Here is a 16,555-nt window from a genome sequence, read left to right on the forward strand (position 1 = left end):
CATTTATCTCTTCTAAATTACTGTCAGCTTAGATTAGTTTAGCTTGGGCTTACTGCCTCGATCACTCTCATATTTTGAAAGTAGTCTATACTGGATCCAAACAGGCCTATCAGTTTAACACCGATCGTTTGTGGAGAATAGAAGGTTATTTGTGATGCTATTCTAATTTTGTATTTGCTCATAAAATTATCCCTGCATGGTTTCTTACCTAGGCGATCGATCCTAATCAATATTTTACCCTGTAATGATTATTGAACCAAGACTTGAGCTATTCTTGTAGACATCTACTTTGAGTTCACCAAGGCGTTCGATCGTGAGCATAGTTATCGCCTTATAGCTAAAATGGAGCATTTTGGCATACGCGGTACTTGTCTGGCGAGGATAGACTCATTTTCACACTACCGGATGTTTCGTGTTAGAATTGAGGAAAGCTGATTTTCATCGGACTGTCAGATTAATATAGCGATATTCCGCAAGGTACAATATTCGGCCCTATAATTTTCCTTTCGTTTACGTCGAATCACAATTCGCTGATGACACTAAAGCTTACAATTATCAAATATCACTTTATTGCCTTGAAAAATTACCGAGCATTGTGATTTTGGATTGATAAATAATAATAATATTGAATTTTAACTGGTCCATCCATATAGCACTTATAAGTAACAGGGCTTAACATATATTATGCTATTCGTCATATCGATCTTTTCATGGGTGCAACTTACAAACAGGTAAGCTTCCATACCTAACTTAAGAATATCAAGAAAAGTGATAAATGGCTAAACCAAATTATATATCTCCATGAAGGTTTTCGATAAATCAATTGAAAAAATGAACTGAGGTTAATCGCATTTTGGAATTCAGATTTTTTGTAAATAAACATATGTAGACCATTGATCGTTTGGCCCAAACGCCTAGGTAGGTACTGAAACAAATTTTTTAGCTTCATTCAATAAGTGATTGTGGTGTCTTGAGACAACTAGTGAAATCATCAGCTAAGCTTTCCGTTTCCAGTCATGCTACCGAATAAATAATAAACATTTCAGTCGATTCACCATACGAAACAAAATAACGATTATTAAAAACTATTTATTGTGCCATCAAACAAACATTCAAAACAACAAAAGAATCAACACTTCTTTAGAACACAAATACCATCCAAAGTCGGCGAAAAAACGGTATAGTCATCATTGACAAGCTCAGCCCTTTCACCAGCTGCCAACAGAACAGGAGTAGTGTGAGTGTGGATTCCCGCAATTGTTTTTGGGGTACCAGCTTTCCCAACGATGTCAACAGCTTGACCCACTCTCACTGTCACGCTTAAAGGTTGGAGATCTTCTCCAAGGGTCAGGAGCCACCTTGGCTGGATAGCTGTGACCATAGCGTAGAGGAGATAATGGGCCTTACCGAGAATTAAGGAATGAGGATCCACCAGAGCAACTAGTGGTATGAGGAGACCTGCGAATAGAGCAATTTAGAAGACGAATAGACTACTTAACTCTATATATAATACTGGCATGGCTTCAAAGGCAACAAACACATCTCTAGCAATAAATTAGAATTTGATCAAATCTAACTACATAGGCGTACAACTTTGCTTCCGCCATTTTTTTTCCGAAATTCGAGGCTTTATCGTAAAAAAATGATTATACATTCATGATTATTGTTTATAGCTGGCCACTACTTTCTCCCATCTTTCGGGTAGCGTACGAATCCCGTGTTGAAAAAACTTGTCATCTTCTGAAGCGATCGACGAATCGACCAATTTTTTACTTCTTCATAAGACCGGAAGTGCTGGTCATCCATGCCGTGTGCCATTGATCGAAACAAGTGATAGTCCGAGAGAGCAACGTCTGGAGAATACGATAGGTGGGGTAGGACTTCCCATTCCAACTTTTCCAAGAATGTCTTGACCACTTTCGCAACATTGGGTCGAGCATGGTCATGCAGCATGCTGTAAAATAACTTTATCATGTCTCTCGTTGTATTGCGGCCGTTTGTTTCTCAATACTCGGCTCATTACGCATTAATTGCGTTCGATAACGATCTCCTGTGATTGTTTCAGTCGGTTTTAACAATTCATAATACAGTACGCCGTGCTGGTCCCATCAAATAATGATCATGACCTTGGAACCGTGAATATTACGTTTGGCCGTCGAAGTGGAAGCGTGGACGGGATATTCTCATGATTTTCTACGCTTGGGATTATTATCGTAATGAACCTATTTTTCGTCTCCAGTCACAAGGTAATGCAGAAATCCCTTCTGTCTACCTCGCAAGCAGCTGTTCACAAGCAAACAAACGATGTTCAACATCTCTCGGATCAAACTCGCATGGCACCCAATTTCCTTGTATCTGAATCATTCCCATGACTTTCATGCTTTTTGTAATGGCTTGTTGCGTCACTCCCAATGATCCTGCCAATTATTGTTGCGTTTGACACAAGTCTTGATCGAGTGAAGCCTCTAATTCTGTATCTTCGAAAACCTTCTCTCTTCCACCGCCATGCTGGAATTCGACTAAAATCACCGTTCTTGAAGCGTTGAAACCACTCTTGGCACATTGTTTCACTAATAGCTGCCCCACAATAGGTATTTGAGAGCATTCGATGAGTCTCAGCCGCAGATTTCTGCATATTAAAGCAGAAAATTAAAACTACCCGCAAATGACGAGAATTTGGATGGTAATCTGACATGTTCAATCGAGAATAATTTCATTATGCAGACACAAATCGACTTATATTCCGATGGCGTTTTGTTTACAAATACCTGAGCTTATTGTATGACATCTACAATCTATTTGTTTCAACTACCACTTACCGCTTCAGCCATATATTGCAAAACTGCGGAATAAAGTTGTACACCTTATATTTCGTTTTTTTCCTGCCTAGTACAGACCATTTTACGATAAATATTGGCAATTATAGTAAATTGTTCGGCTGATGAAGAACCGAAAACATATTGTTGGCATTCGACACAAGGGCAAACTTTTGCTTTTTGTTGTTTCGAAAACGGTCAATGTAGCTTAATCTATATACCTCTATTTCTCCAACATGCAAAATGTTCATTCTTACCCAGAAAAACCTAAGGAATTCCTCTATTGTTTCAGATACATTTACCTGCCATGGCTACCGGGTCCACAAGCTGCCTATCGGTATGGAGAGGGCTCAGGGTCATGGTGCCCTTCCCCAAATGCAGGAACCCTTGCGACAGCCTCACCATGAACAGCTGCGATGGGTTCTTGGTGTGATAGACGGCCATCTGTCTTAGGCAGGCTGCCAGACGGGCGTTATTGGTGCCTGCACCAACGAATCCCAATCCGAATATGGCGTTACATGCCACGTCGTCATCAGAGTCATGCGAATATTTGGTCAGTATGTCGATCACAGACAACTGAGGGTTTGATACGGACGTCATGGCTATAGCTAGAGGCACGGACTTTCGGACTATAGGCTCGCCATAACGTCCTATGTGGGCGAAGATCCTCTGTACCATTTCGGCTCCTACAATAAAAAATTTCTGACTTGGTATCTCATAATATTCTGGAAGTAGGGGATCCTCATGGGTCCATCTTAGGTGCTCTCAGTTGAAAACCAAAGACTATACATACGATATGGTTCAAAACAAAATGCAAATTTAAATGCTGCGAAGTATGCACCAGACGGTGCAAATAAGCATTGGGCTTCTACTAAGGCCTGTTGTACCGAACTACACACATCGTCAAAAGTCTTGCAATCCAATAAAGGAATATTAAAAACCTCCAAAAGCCTCACAACATCAAAGGAAACCATCTAAAAACACTCTTTTCTATAAAAAGTGTAAAAACCAAATCATCTATAAAAACACATTAAGCAAGTATATAGACCTCATCTACCTCACGTGAGAAGCATCCTATTCGGACTGTCATTTAGGACAACACATACACTCTCCTTTCTTAAAGCTATCACTTTCATTACGTATCAATTGAATGATATATTCACCTATTTCTTCGCCTTTAGAAACAGCAGCAACTGCCAAAACAGCTATGGCCTGTCCCATACAATAATCCCAATCCATACTGGCCTTCCCTTTCTTCTTGTGAGCAGGATCCTTCTTCCCCTTATCTTTGGCCTTCTCGTCCCTGCAGGTGATCTTTTCCTCGACTATCCTCAACAGCTCCTGCACTATCAAAACGTCGCCGGTACCGGCGTAAGCGCACATCTTCAGCATGGTCTGAACCATCGTCTTGAACGGTTCCTCGAAAACGTCCATCGCGGCGTGAGGCACCTCTATGCTGTCCTTGCTGCCCATGTAGCAGAGGGCGACACCAAGACCGGCAAGACGCATGAAGGGACTCCTCAACTGCTCTGTGTTGTTGGCCTCGATGATCTTTGAGAGTATTATGGTAATGACGTTGTGCTTGCTTCTACCCAGGGCGATCAACCCGCAAGATAGACTGGTGATGCCGAGGATCTCTGCTGATTGGCTGCTCTGGATGACTGGGGACAAGATGTCCAGGATGTCTTCCCGAGCAGTTCCTTGGAAAAAAATTATAAATATGAAGAAATTAGAGAAATCTACAGGGTTCGACACGGCTAGCTCTCGCATTTCGATCCAAAAAGTTTCTGGATCTCGATAAGAATATGTTACATCTCCTCACTGGCGTTCCCTTCAGGATATTGTCGTCTCAAGAAACACTTATTGAGGAAAGAGAGCCCTGACAGAAAACTGACAAGTGTAGGGAGGAAATTCTTCCTCGCAAGGCGAGGCATTCTGTCACCAGATCATTATAAGTGTCTTCGCACTTATAATTATCTGGTTACAGAATGCCTCGCCTTACGAGTCTGCATAAAGAATGCTATGTACGAGAAATTTGTAGAAGTGAGGATGTAACCTCCTTGAAGTCATCGCAGATACTGAAGTCCATAACTCTGGAACTGGAAGGAGGGCTATAGATGGTGCAGTGGTGAGATCAGCTCTGATCAGGGGCACGATAAAGCTGTGCATATTGTCACAGTGCAATATGTTAATAATAATAAAGGTCTTTATTATGAAAAATTCAGAAAACATATTGAACTACACTATTGAGGGCGAGATTTTGCTCTGCCTATTACTAAGAATTTAGAGAAAAGGAGGAAATCAAAAGAAAAAAATCTTCCAGAATAGATCGCGCTGAAAATTTCCTTCGCAACTTTAATACTGCGAGATCCAAAAAGTATCTGGATCTCGATAAAAATATGTTAGATCCCATACTTCCCTACAGGACATTGTCGCCACAAGAAAAACTTAATGAGAATAGTTTCATCAGAGACCGACAAGTGCAGATCCTGTGAGGGAGAGGAAGAAACTCCTGATCATCTTGTAATGGAAAGCCTTGACCTTGAAAGTTTACGTAAAAAATGACTTGAAGGAGATATGAGGATCCCATATACTGGAGTACACAAGAACCCTGGAACTGTAAGGAGAGCTAAATATGGTGGAGTGTTGCACTGAGCAACTCTAACAGGGGGCACAAGAGACCTTGAAGTCATCTTACCTCTTACAAAATTCATCAATACATAATTCGAAGTGGTCTCTCTCCAACAACATACCAACGTAAGCCAATCCAATACCAAATACTGCCCCGGTCTGATAAACGATGTTCTCGTGGTTCACATAGTCGGACAACAAAGCCAGTGCCGGATCGCACTCGTTCTTCACCCTGCAGTTCACGATGCCCAACGCTAGCAGCGCTCCCGCCTTGATGTAGTCTTCCGTGCTGTACAGATACTTATCGATGGGAGTCAGACCTCCGTCCACGTCCCACAGATGGAGCATCCCCAAGGATGCTGTGGCGCTCAGCATCCCGTGATCCTTGTTGCGGTAGATCCACTTGCTGCTGGTGTCCGTGGTGAGGAGCTTGTCGCATCCGAAGCCCGCGTTGACGAAGCCGTTCACGAAGGACGAAGCCAGGTTCTGCCTGGCGCTGTCGATGTTGTCTCCCAGGATGCTGAAGTAGGGCGTGGTCGGTTCGAGCCACACCTTGTAGACGTCTTCGGGGGTCTTGGGTTCCATGATGTCGAGCTGAAAGGTGAGTTCATTATTGATGAAGGCATTGACGGAAGAATTCTTAACATACAAGAAAGAACCCCAAAAATCCAACGGTTGGAGAAAAAGAAGTAGGTCGCTAAGAATCTGAAAATTCTACTGGCAGAAATAAGAAGAGACAAGAAAAAATATATAAGAACTGACGATTGAAATCACTCTTATTTAAGAGTTCGAGAGTTGTTTACGGAACAATGGGATATAAAGCTAGAGGAATCGGAAATCGACTGTAGAGAATGGTATCAGATATCAGCATCAAGAACCTTTCGAAAATTACTAACGAACTTTCAATTTTAGCCTTACTGTGAGTTTGCAAATTTACTGGAAGAGTTTTCAAACTGAATGCGAGTAGCAATGATAACCAATTGAATGATATCATAAAGACATAATGGGAAAAAACAAAATTATCGGATATAGGCAGAGCCAAAGACATACGGTCTACACTGGGATATAAAGAAAATGGCAGACAAGATCCTGATAATAAAAGAGGAAATTAATAAGATCCCAGGCAGGTGTATAGACCTGGCTGGGACTAGGATAGGAGTAAGCTTGTGAGCTTAATTCTTGTGTATGGAAAAATACTGACCGATTTCATTACAAACAAGGCAATTATATTAGAAAACCAATTTGGATTCCGGAAAAAATTTCTCTTTATTCCACCAGTTAGCTAGATTAACGAAGGAAAAATTGCATGTACTCTAAGTGCAATTGTATGGATGAATAAAATCAATGAAACTTTTCTATTGAAATGTCGATAGCTTTGAAAGTTATCATAAATAGGATGGATATTGGTAAGACATTGGTGACGATTAGTTAACAACAAAACAAATATTTCAATCCCAACTTAACAAAGAGTTGCCACATGTAAGTTATTTGTAGTACAGAATATATTTCACAGCTTGAAAGGTTAGCATTGATGACGATTGGTTTACAACAAAATTAATATTATAATCCTAACCGAACAGCACTGAAGAGACATATATGGTACTAATAATTAGGTTATCTCAAGAAATATTTCAGCACTTGGTTTTGAAAAGAATACCATTTCAGCATTAATTCCTAAACAAGTATTCAATATGATTGCATAATTTAGAAAATAATGTCAAAAGACATGAAATAGATTTAGATTTTAGTGCAATAACTTTGGCGTCGTATAGAACAACTCTTTTCATGAAAAGAATGTCCTTAAACATATATTCTAATAAGCTTCGTTTTCGAGATGAATTTTCGTGTTAAAGTTTGAAAAAAAAAGTTTTTTACTTAACTATAATATTAATACATTCATTGTTTTAATTTTTAGATCTTGCAAATGTAATGTATCGAAATAAGTAAGTCACTCCTACTAAACTAAAAATTGTTTCATTTCTGAAATCAACAGAACTTCATTAAACATGAAGAAAGTCTTCGACAAAACGCAGCATCAAGAAATAGTATATGGAATGAGGGAACTCCAATTATCTACTAACGAGGTTTAATGAAATTGTGCACTCTTATCTAGCATATAGGATATTCTGGTGTACCACGAGGATCTGTATTAGACCCACTATTGTTTAATATTTTTGTTGCGATTAACTAGAGACAAAGAGCAAGATATCTTAGTTCGCAGACAACTCTGCGATCTACTTTTTCCCCCGCAAAAGCGTGACGCAAGACTCATAAGATAAAGTTGTTAATAATTTCGAACGATGGCAATAAATTTAACTATGATTCAACAATGAAAAATAATTGAACAACAAATAGTTTTCCATAATATAACTGATGGATATTCATAACATATATCTTTGGGAAGTCCAATGTCTCTCTTGCACGTCCATCCATATCCAATATCCCGATATCAAGCAGACATCCATGGGGCGAACCTTTGCTATCTGGGGGATAGAATAAGATTTTCTATAGGACCTCCATTGTACGGGATAAAGAAAACGAAGACGACAAGTCTCGGTCAGGAAGACTGTCAAAAGAGCACATCTTTGTACAACGAAATTACCTTCTAAAGTTATTTTTTCTGGAATTATTTCGATTTGCACAAAAAACTTATACGAACTTATACGACTGAACTTACCCCAAATGCAACGAAGAGTGTAGAAAATATGAATATCTGAATTAGTTGAGTAGTCTTAATCTTACCTCTCTGGCAAATGTCAGGAAGTTCGAGCTGAGATGGTTATTGCCTAGGATGGCAGCCATATCGTCGGCAAACTCAGCATCGGGATCTATGTCGACCGGATACAGATGACGGCCACAGATGAACGCTAGCTGGTACAGGGTTATCCTTGAAATACAATCGAGCAATTCTGAATACTTGAAGCGCATTAAAACTTCATGTCCCTGATGAACGGTGGAAACGATTGTGAAACTTGCTTCCGCTTAGGCCACACCTACACCGAAAGAATTCGCGAACGACTGTGTAGCATTAAATAAAGTTATTAATACATATTAAGATCGTGGCACCACATGCTACAAGTTGGTACACAAAAACGACTTTTGTTACTGTACCGGAGTTTTTTCAATATTCTGCTCAAAGATTCTGAAGCTGCTATCAACACGAAGTTGCACGAAGTTTGGAATTGATATTCTTCATATACACGCATAATTTCAACTCGATCGGATCATTTGTCACTGAAATATTAGGCCTGGCTGGCCAGCACTTCCGGTCTTATGAAGAAGTAAAAAATTGGATCGATTCGTGGATCGCTTGCTTTTTCAACGCGAGATTCGTACGCTGCCCGAAATATGGGAGAAAGTAGTGGCCAGCGATGGTTAACACTTTGAACCATAAATGTATAACTATTTTTTTGCAATAAAGCATCAAATTTCGGAGAAAACGGCGGAAGCAAAGTTGTATGCCTATGTTTGATATTCTTCTTGAATTTTCTATGATTTTGGTTATTCTATCCAAACTAAATTTTGCACGAGTTTGAAATGGTTATTCTATTATATATACACACAAAACCTCAACCCGATTCAATCTGTAAATACGGAAATATTCGGTACCAGGTATTGATTTTCCCATATTTTTTTGGAGATTTTTTCTTCTTGAATTTTTTGTGGTACTATTCAGCATAAAATATTGCACAAGGCTTCAAATTGTCATTCTACATCCAAATGCAAATTTTCTTTTTTGACATCAACAGAAGAACAAAATTTCGAATGATCATATTTACGAAACCCTTATTCAGATTTTGTCTATTAACAAACACAACTACGTTATTTGAGATCAGAATGCACCTTGAAAAATTTAAAGTTTCTTGGTCCTTCCATCCAAAAGTTAACGTATATACTGATGGACGAACAGATAGATCGGATTTGTCATCAGTGAGTTGAACCTTATCGTTAGAGACCATTCCCGGCTCAATTGTGAAGGAATGACAGAGAGATAGGTTCGAAGAACGAACGCTCATAAACAAATTAGTATAATTGCCTCTCGGGTTGCGTCAACAATTACATTCGTTGTGTCCAAAACCAGTAAAAATACCTACCTAACAGTACTAGCAACTTACTTATCATTACACGCCTTGAAAATGTTCTGTACCATATCATTGTCATCAGACTGCAGCGCTATTATAAGCGCCCTTGAAAATATCTCGAACTTCATGTACTGCTCAGCCACCAACTTCATTATCTTATTCGCCTCTAGAACGTCCACATACTTCGTGCACGAAGTTAGGTACAGACACATCCTCTCGTAGGTCTCTTCGGAAATGTACTTGGGCAGGAGATCTAGTTGATCTATCTCCATGAGCAGATCGCAGCCTTGGATTTCGGCATGGTGGTGACAGTTGAAGTCCATGATGTCCCTGATCAAGGGCATCAGGAGGCTGCTCGTCTGGTCGATGTTCCAAGTTTGAACTATCTCGTTCTCTAGCTGTCTGATATATTCGTGGCCCCAATCGCCAATGTTGTTCATGGTACCTAGGAAGAACCGTTGCCAAATGAAAAAAATTTTTTTTTTGGGGAAACCCCAGCCATAAATGAAGTTAAGGCATGTCCAAGGTACACGGTCTTTCACTCTCATCATGGCAGATCAGCGGAATAAAATGTTCTGTTGAATGAAAGCTCTTGGGCATTGTGTGCCTGCAAAACTGTTTCAACAGGCTTCTTGAAATTATTTTCCCCCGCTGTATGGTTCATCCTAATGGTTTAAGTTTTATTCCTACATTTTTTTAAAGTTTTTTTCTGATGATGAAAGGAGCACCACTGTTTTTGTAAACTATATTCTATTTAGTTTCAAATACACTTGAATGTCTCTTCATCTTCATCCAAGAAGTGGGTCGGTATTCGTGGAAAGATCGAATGGTAGTCACCACCACATCACCTATTTATTTCATGATCATGAATAGTCCTTTCATGTTTTAGTTTCAAATGAACATTTACGCTAGCTTATTATTTTTATTATTCACTGAATCGGGGTCGTTGCGGCTCTGTTAGCCTCCCGGTAACTGCGACCAATTTCATATTTTGTTCTTAAACCTACCTATTCATACAAACCCAGGGAGGCAGTCGATACGATTAACGAAACCGACGACATCCTTAGGAGCCTTGGCTATTACTTCGTGAGTATCCAGAACTGACTATCCCATGTAAGTGTTTTTTAGGCCAGTCAGCACCGGACATTTGCACACTATGTGTTCGTCTGTTTCTACTTCGTTTCCACATAGCCTGCAGATCACATCTGCTGACTTACCCATGCGGTACAAAAGGTACTTGCACCGACAGTATCCTGTCAACAGTCCCACCATTACCCGAAGCTCAGCTCGTGGTAGCTTCAAAAGCTTCTTGGTATAGATCGGTGAAAACACCAAAAATTTCTTTGCCTGAGCAAGACCCGAAGTGTTTCTACAGTGAGTTTTTCTACTGTCCCACTCCCATCGTTGGAGCGCTGCCTTATATTGGTCTTACCAAGCCCACAGAAGGGCTCAGGACCAACAGATGCCCTTTTTGTTCATTGGCATTTTGTTTCCTTCAATACCACAACGTCCTGGTATCCATAATAAAGTTACTTTATTCCCTCTGGCCAGTTGCTTTATGGTATTACAGTAGTCTCATATCAGTAGTAGTAGAGACCTCTGGCTATATGATTTCAGGGATTTCAGCTTGGCCTGGCTGCCCGCAGTGATGTAAATATGCGTCCTTTTAAGGTTTCTTTTGAGACACTCTTGGGCGTAAGTTAAGTATAGACATCTAATGTATCGGTTTGCAAGAGAGAGGGCTCCCTTCCCAGGGATCTAGAGATCGCCTTTTTGGGCCCATATTACGCTTGCTATTCTCAAGGGATAGCTCCACGAAGCCTGATGATATGAAACGGGATTTGGGAATTACATCGAACTTTGAACTATGACACCAATACCACTATGAAACAAGAGGCTGTGGGCTATGGACGTACCTTTGTACATGTGGCCTCACAAGATGCTTGCTGTTCGAATCTTAATACTCGCAAGCAGACACACATCTGTATAATAGGAGAGATGAAGAGGGGGAAATGTCGCCTGGAGAAAGTTAAACGCTTTTTCCCAACGTGATGATTTCTGCAAGTTTCATTCAGCATACTGCAAGCCCCTCTAAGGATCTTCGGTCAAAAATGTGCGTCATATTCATTTTCTATTACCCTCTATACATGTAGAATTATAATATTATTACCAGCTAAACAGTAGTTCAAACAATCATGTTCTCTTCTTGCCACATCTCCTCCGGCAGTTCCTAAAGCTAAGATGGATATGACGTCAGCCAAATGTTTCTTATTTGGTCCATCGGGCATATTCTTGTGGAGATTCTTCAGTGTCAGATAATAAATAGCCATGTACTTCAAAGGCTTCGGAACTGAGGTCATCGAGGTCGTTGATGTTCGAATGATATATTTTAACATGTCCAGGGCTGGTCCAACCAATTTCTCATCCTTATCCTGGATAAACGAAAAGAAAACGTTTATATTCAGGAAGGCTTGAATGGTATTTCTCAGAAAATACTTAATGATATCGCAAGGAAAGTGAGGTTTAATGATTCATTCTTAGGAGAAAGACTGGATTTCCAATTCGGTTATCACGAAAGTAAAGTTTTTTCTTCAAGAGAAAATAATGTATTATTCATCTCGCTTACCATTATCCTTTCAACAAGCAGCTTCAGTTCAGCCTGTAACTCTTTATCATCTTCAGTCTGAAACAATGATGATGTTTAACAAAAACGTGCCAATCCTTTCAGATAAAACATTTACTTCAACTTCTACCACTGGTTTCTCTGCTGTTCTCGTTGTCATTTCTTAAAATTTTCGGATGAAAAGCAATATGGAATATCGATTAGACAATCAATACTACTTCGAATACAAAGGAAGTTATATCTAAACTTTTCAGAGCAGATTTCAATTGGAATTGAAACAAATATTCAATTCTACATGCGCGAAGTCACAAACGCTAGTTATAAATTAATTGAAAGTTCATGCGCATTTCAAAAGTTATATATTCTATGTTCATGGTTATAGAAATATGTGTTCTCGCCATAGAGTGGTATGTTTATTACTCTGAGGTTGTAATAATTATCTAGTTATCTATGGTAATAATAATAATTTTTATTCAAACTATAAATTTGTACGATCTTTATTAATGGGAAATAAGTAGTATTTTTCATCATAAAGCGGTGAAATAAAGCACTTTTGTAATGAATAATTCAATAAATTATTGCTCCAGAATAAGTGAGTGATTTAATTATTTAGCCTCAATCAATTCCTTTAGAAAAAATCTATCACGTAGGTATTCATTCAATTTTATCAATAACTGGTGGGTAACTAAACTTCTGATGTTCATTAAAAATCCAATACTTATGATTCAAGTAGGATACACTGTATTGAATCACCAGTAGAAGTTTTCATTCATTTTCCTATTGAAGGAATTATTTTCTCAGGTTCCTTATTTTTTTAGATTTTTTTTCTGAATTATAATTGGCCATAAACGAAATTCAAGGGTTAAGTCAATAGCTAAACATTTTGAGGGTACTGTTAGTTTTTACACAATTTAGGATTTTTCTGAATACAACTACACCAGAATTTTTTTTCATACTTAATTTTTTTCGGTATGATCTTGAATCAAAAATTGATGAAGATGTTCATGCATGACGCTCTATGGGACTAAAATAATAGCTATTGCTTGAAATAGGACAGTCAAGGCCTGAAAAGCATTGTGAGAAATTGGATCCGGAATTATACACATGAAATGGAAAGTTTCTCGTAGATGAAATGAAATAAGAAAACTTCAACATGACAGCAAATTTTTATTAATATTTTATCTAGTTCCCACTTTGTTACTTCAGCAGACTTAGTCTCAGAATTAAGATGCATCTTACTCAGAATTTAATCTTACTCAGAATTTAGGAACTACTACCATTTTTGGTCTTTTGTTCTTAAACCCTGCTCAATCAGTCCTAGGGAGATCTATAGTGTTGTTAAATCTGATAACAACCTTAGGAACCTAGGCCATTAATTCTTGAGGATTAAGAACTGGCCAGTATAGGCACGTGGTCCTGATAATAGTTATTTACAAGTACAAGTGCAAAAGGCATTGGTATTCTTCCACCATTTCGAAATTTGAATTTGTATAAACAAGTGTTGGATATATTTTTATTGAAATTTGACAGACAATAGATAAATCCGCAAATTTCAATTGCCAACAGGCCCATTCAGCACAATAATTGTACTGACAGTGCCTTGTTAGCTGAACCACATCACCCCAAGTTCTGCTTGTGGCAGGTTCAAAACTTTCTTGGTGAACTCTAACACTAACATCAATTTGATGAAATTTTTGAACTTTTAGATCCTTTCATTGGTCATTAAGTTTTTTCAAATGAATGGTGTTTCCAAAAAATTGAAATTTTTTTCTTGCAAATGATACTTGATGACATTTATTAAAGAACTGAACTAAGATCCAAAAGTGACTTTCTACCCAATCTATAATTCCTTTAGAATGTAATGAATGAATTACTCTGAGACAGAACTGAATCAAAAAGATAGTTTAAAAATCAATGGAATAAAAGACTCTTCTGCCAGCATAAAGCTTGTTGAAGGTTTTCACTGCCTTTTTATTCGTGGTCTAAATCGGTTTTTTACCTGACGTTTAGTTCACAACTAACTGCAGTAAGCATCTTCAGAAGCATATAGGTCGAAGATTGTAACTTGAGGCTGATTTATCCGATATTGGAAAATAAGATTTTCAAATGAAACAACTGTTTTTAGAGGAATGAATTCTTTATATACAGAAGGAAACATATTCACAATTGTATCCGGAAGAATAATTAGATAATACAATATGCATCACAAGTACATAGTTATTTTTATATTGTGCACATGCATAATATAAGCAAGCCATTTATACATTTCTTTAGCCCAATTTATACAATAAAAATAACAATATCATACCAAATCTAAAACAGCCTAGAAAAATATCTAAATTAACTAGTCCAACAAATTATGGAAGAGAACACATAAGAGAAAATTTATCAACACAATGACAAAAATTTTCTCTATCAGAGTGATGACAAGTACCTAAGTAATCGATAAGTACTTTTTCAATATAAGAATATTCAATCTACTTAGATACGATTACAAATTTGAAGCGTTGGCACTCCAAAATATGTATTGATGACTTTATATTCAACACGCCACTTCTAATAAAATTTTCATCATGAAATTAACGTTTTTTATTATACTTTTGTTATAATCATAAAAAAAAGATTGGGAGATTCACGATGATCTTACCTTATATTTTTCATCAACAAGCATCGACTACATTGTATTTTTTTCTAACCATATGTTAAGAGTTAAGCATATATATTTTGAAATTATCAACAAATATGTTGAAAGACTCTTCTTGCACTTGGAAAGAAATTAACATACATAAAGGTAGCACTGTGAATATCAGTATTCAATATACATAATTTAAAAAATAAATTTGGGGATTAGCTTTGTTTCAACATCGTTTAGAACCAACTTCGAAGTATATTGCACATTTTGAGCTCCATTTCCAGTGTAATTCTAAACTCTGTACGAACAAAGCTATTACATCAGTGTACTAGTGATGACAGAACATCAGATGAAAATTCATATCAAATTTTAAAAATTCTAAAGCATCTGATCGATTTGAGCAGTATCAATTCCAAATAGTTCCATCCAAAAAACACATAATCATTCCTAAGAATTATTGACGAAAATGAAAATAAAATGGAAATAAAACAGTTTAATTTATTCAGTACAAAGTAAAATTCATGTTCCGTAACAGTAGATAATTTCAAAATAAATCTCAGCTATTGTGATAGTAAATACGTTTGAAGCAAGGGTGACTACTGATAATAGATTCTGCCTTAGAAGTTCTATCATTTAAAAAATATCACATGAAAAAGAAAACAAAACCTACGGCATAAATCATGTTGGGGCAAAAAAATAATTATGAACTATATCATTTTGATTTTAAACTTACAAATTAGGAGTCTTAAATACCTGATAAATAAACTTTTCAATACTTTAATAGCTTTAATGTATTGTAGTATCCTTTTTGCTCCACAAAAATTCAATTACATTCAGCGAATATTGAATATTTTCCTGTTTTCTAATATTCGCAGGTAACCAGTATTCATTGAAAGCAAAGAGTATAACTATACACAATATTGACTATGTCAATCTCCAAAGGACATGCGGAACAGAATGTCCTTCATTCAATTAACGGCACTCCCATACTTTTACTGTTTGATCCACGCTTCCTGAAATTACAAACGGATGGGATCTGTGAAAATCTGAAAAAAAATTATTCAACATTAAACAAAATCTTCCTTTCAAATAAATCTCAACAATCCCATTATTCAAACAATTTTCTACTTCATGCAATCAAGAAGTTAATGCACCACTTCAATAAATTTTAATATTCAATTTTTGGGAAATCCCAAACATTTTCCAATAGATCATTGCTGAAGAGTAGTTGATAACAACTACTTCCTTTGCTAATAATTCAAACATTTTTATTTACAAGATGAAAATCCGCAAGAAGATAATTTCAAGAAAAAGAAAATCCATTATTTTCAATTTTCAGTGTGCGCGTTCAGCAGACTCAACAGTTGCAGAATAGTTGTCAATCTAATATATAAAATTCTTCTGTCACGGGGTGCGTAATCGAACTCCTCCGAAACGGCTCGACCGATTTTCGTGATCCTTAGCGAGGATATTAGTCAGGGGGGAGAATCGGACAACATCTATTTTTCATCCCCCTAAATGTTAAGGGTGGTCTACCCCTTAATTTTTTTTTTATTTTTCAGACAAAATTTTTTGTTTTTATTTTTTTATGATACATCATACAAAAATACATGCAACCCTAAATTTTCACCCCTCTTCGATCATCCCCTATTTTTTATTTGGTAATTAAAATGTTTTATTTTTTTGCAAGAATTTTTTTTTATTTTGTCATGACTTATAATGAAAAATTTCATATGACTCTCAATTTTTCACCCCTCTACGTTCAACCCTT

At 37.4% G+C, this 16,555-nt stretch overlaps 2 protein-coding genes across 2 annotated transcripts in view; both read right to left on the reverse strand.

Annotated features, from left to right (window-relative positions):
- Window positions 1-1,079: 1,079 nt before the first annotated feature.
- Window positions 1,080-12,491, reverse strand: LOC123682981 (26S proteasome non-ATPase regulatory subunit 2-like). The gene is made up of 9 exons (XM_045621846.1): window positions 12,271-12,491; window positions 12,156-12,212; window positions 11,700-11,961; window positions 9,563-9,974; window positions 8,190-8,334; window positions 5,570-6,041; window positions 3,980-4,516; window positions 3,119-3,502; window positions 1,080-1,458 (listed from the first exon to the last, which is right to left on the reverse strand). Exons 1-9 carry the CDS (start codon window positions 12,310-12,312, stop codon window positions 1,130-1,132), a joined length of 2,640 nt encoding a protein of 879 aa, XP_045477802.1. The 5' UTR covers window positions 12,313-12,491; the 3' UTR covers window positions 1,080-1,129.
- A 1,779-nt stretch (window positions 12,492-14,270) lies between these two features.
- LOC123682985 (lissencephaly-1 homolog) overlaps window positions 14,271-16,555 on the reverse strand; it is a 60,025-nt gene continuing 57,740 nt past the window's right edge. The window contains exon 8 of the mRNA XM_045621859.1: window positions 14,271-15,830. Within this exon, the coding sequence (XP_045477815.1) occupies window positions 15,757-15,830 (74 nt within the window). The 3' untranslated portion in view covers window positions 14,271-15,756. The remainder of the gene's footprint in view (window positions 15,831-16,555) is intronic.

Source organism: Harmonia axyridis, chromosome 6 (assembly GCF_914767665.1).
Source record: "Harmonia axyridis chromosome 6, icHarAxyr1.1, whole genome shotgun sequence".
Classification (NCBI taxonomy): domain Eukaryota; kingdom Metazoa; phylum Arthropoda; class Insecta; order Coleoptera; family Coccinellidae; genus Harmonia; species Harmonia axyridis.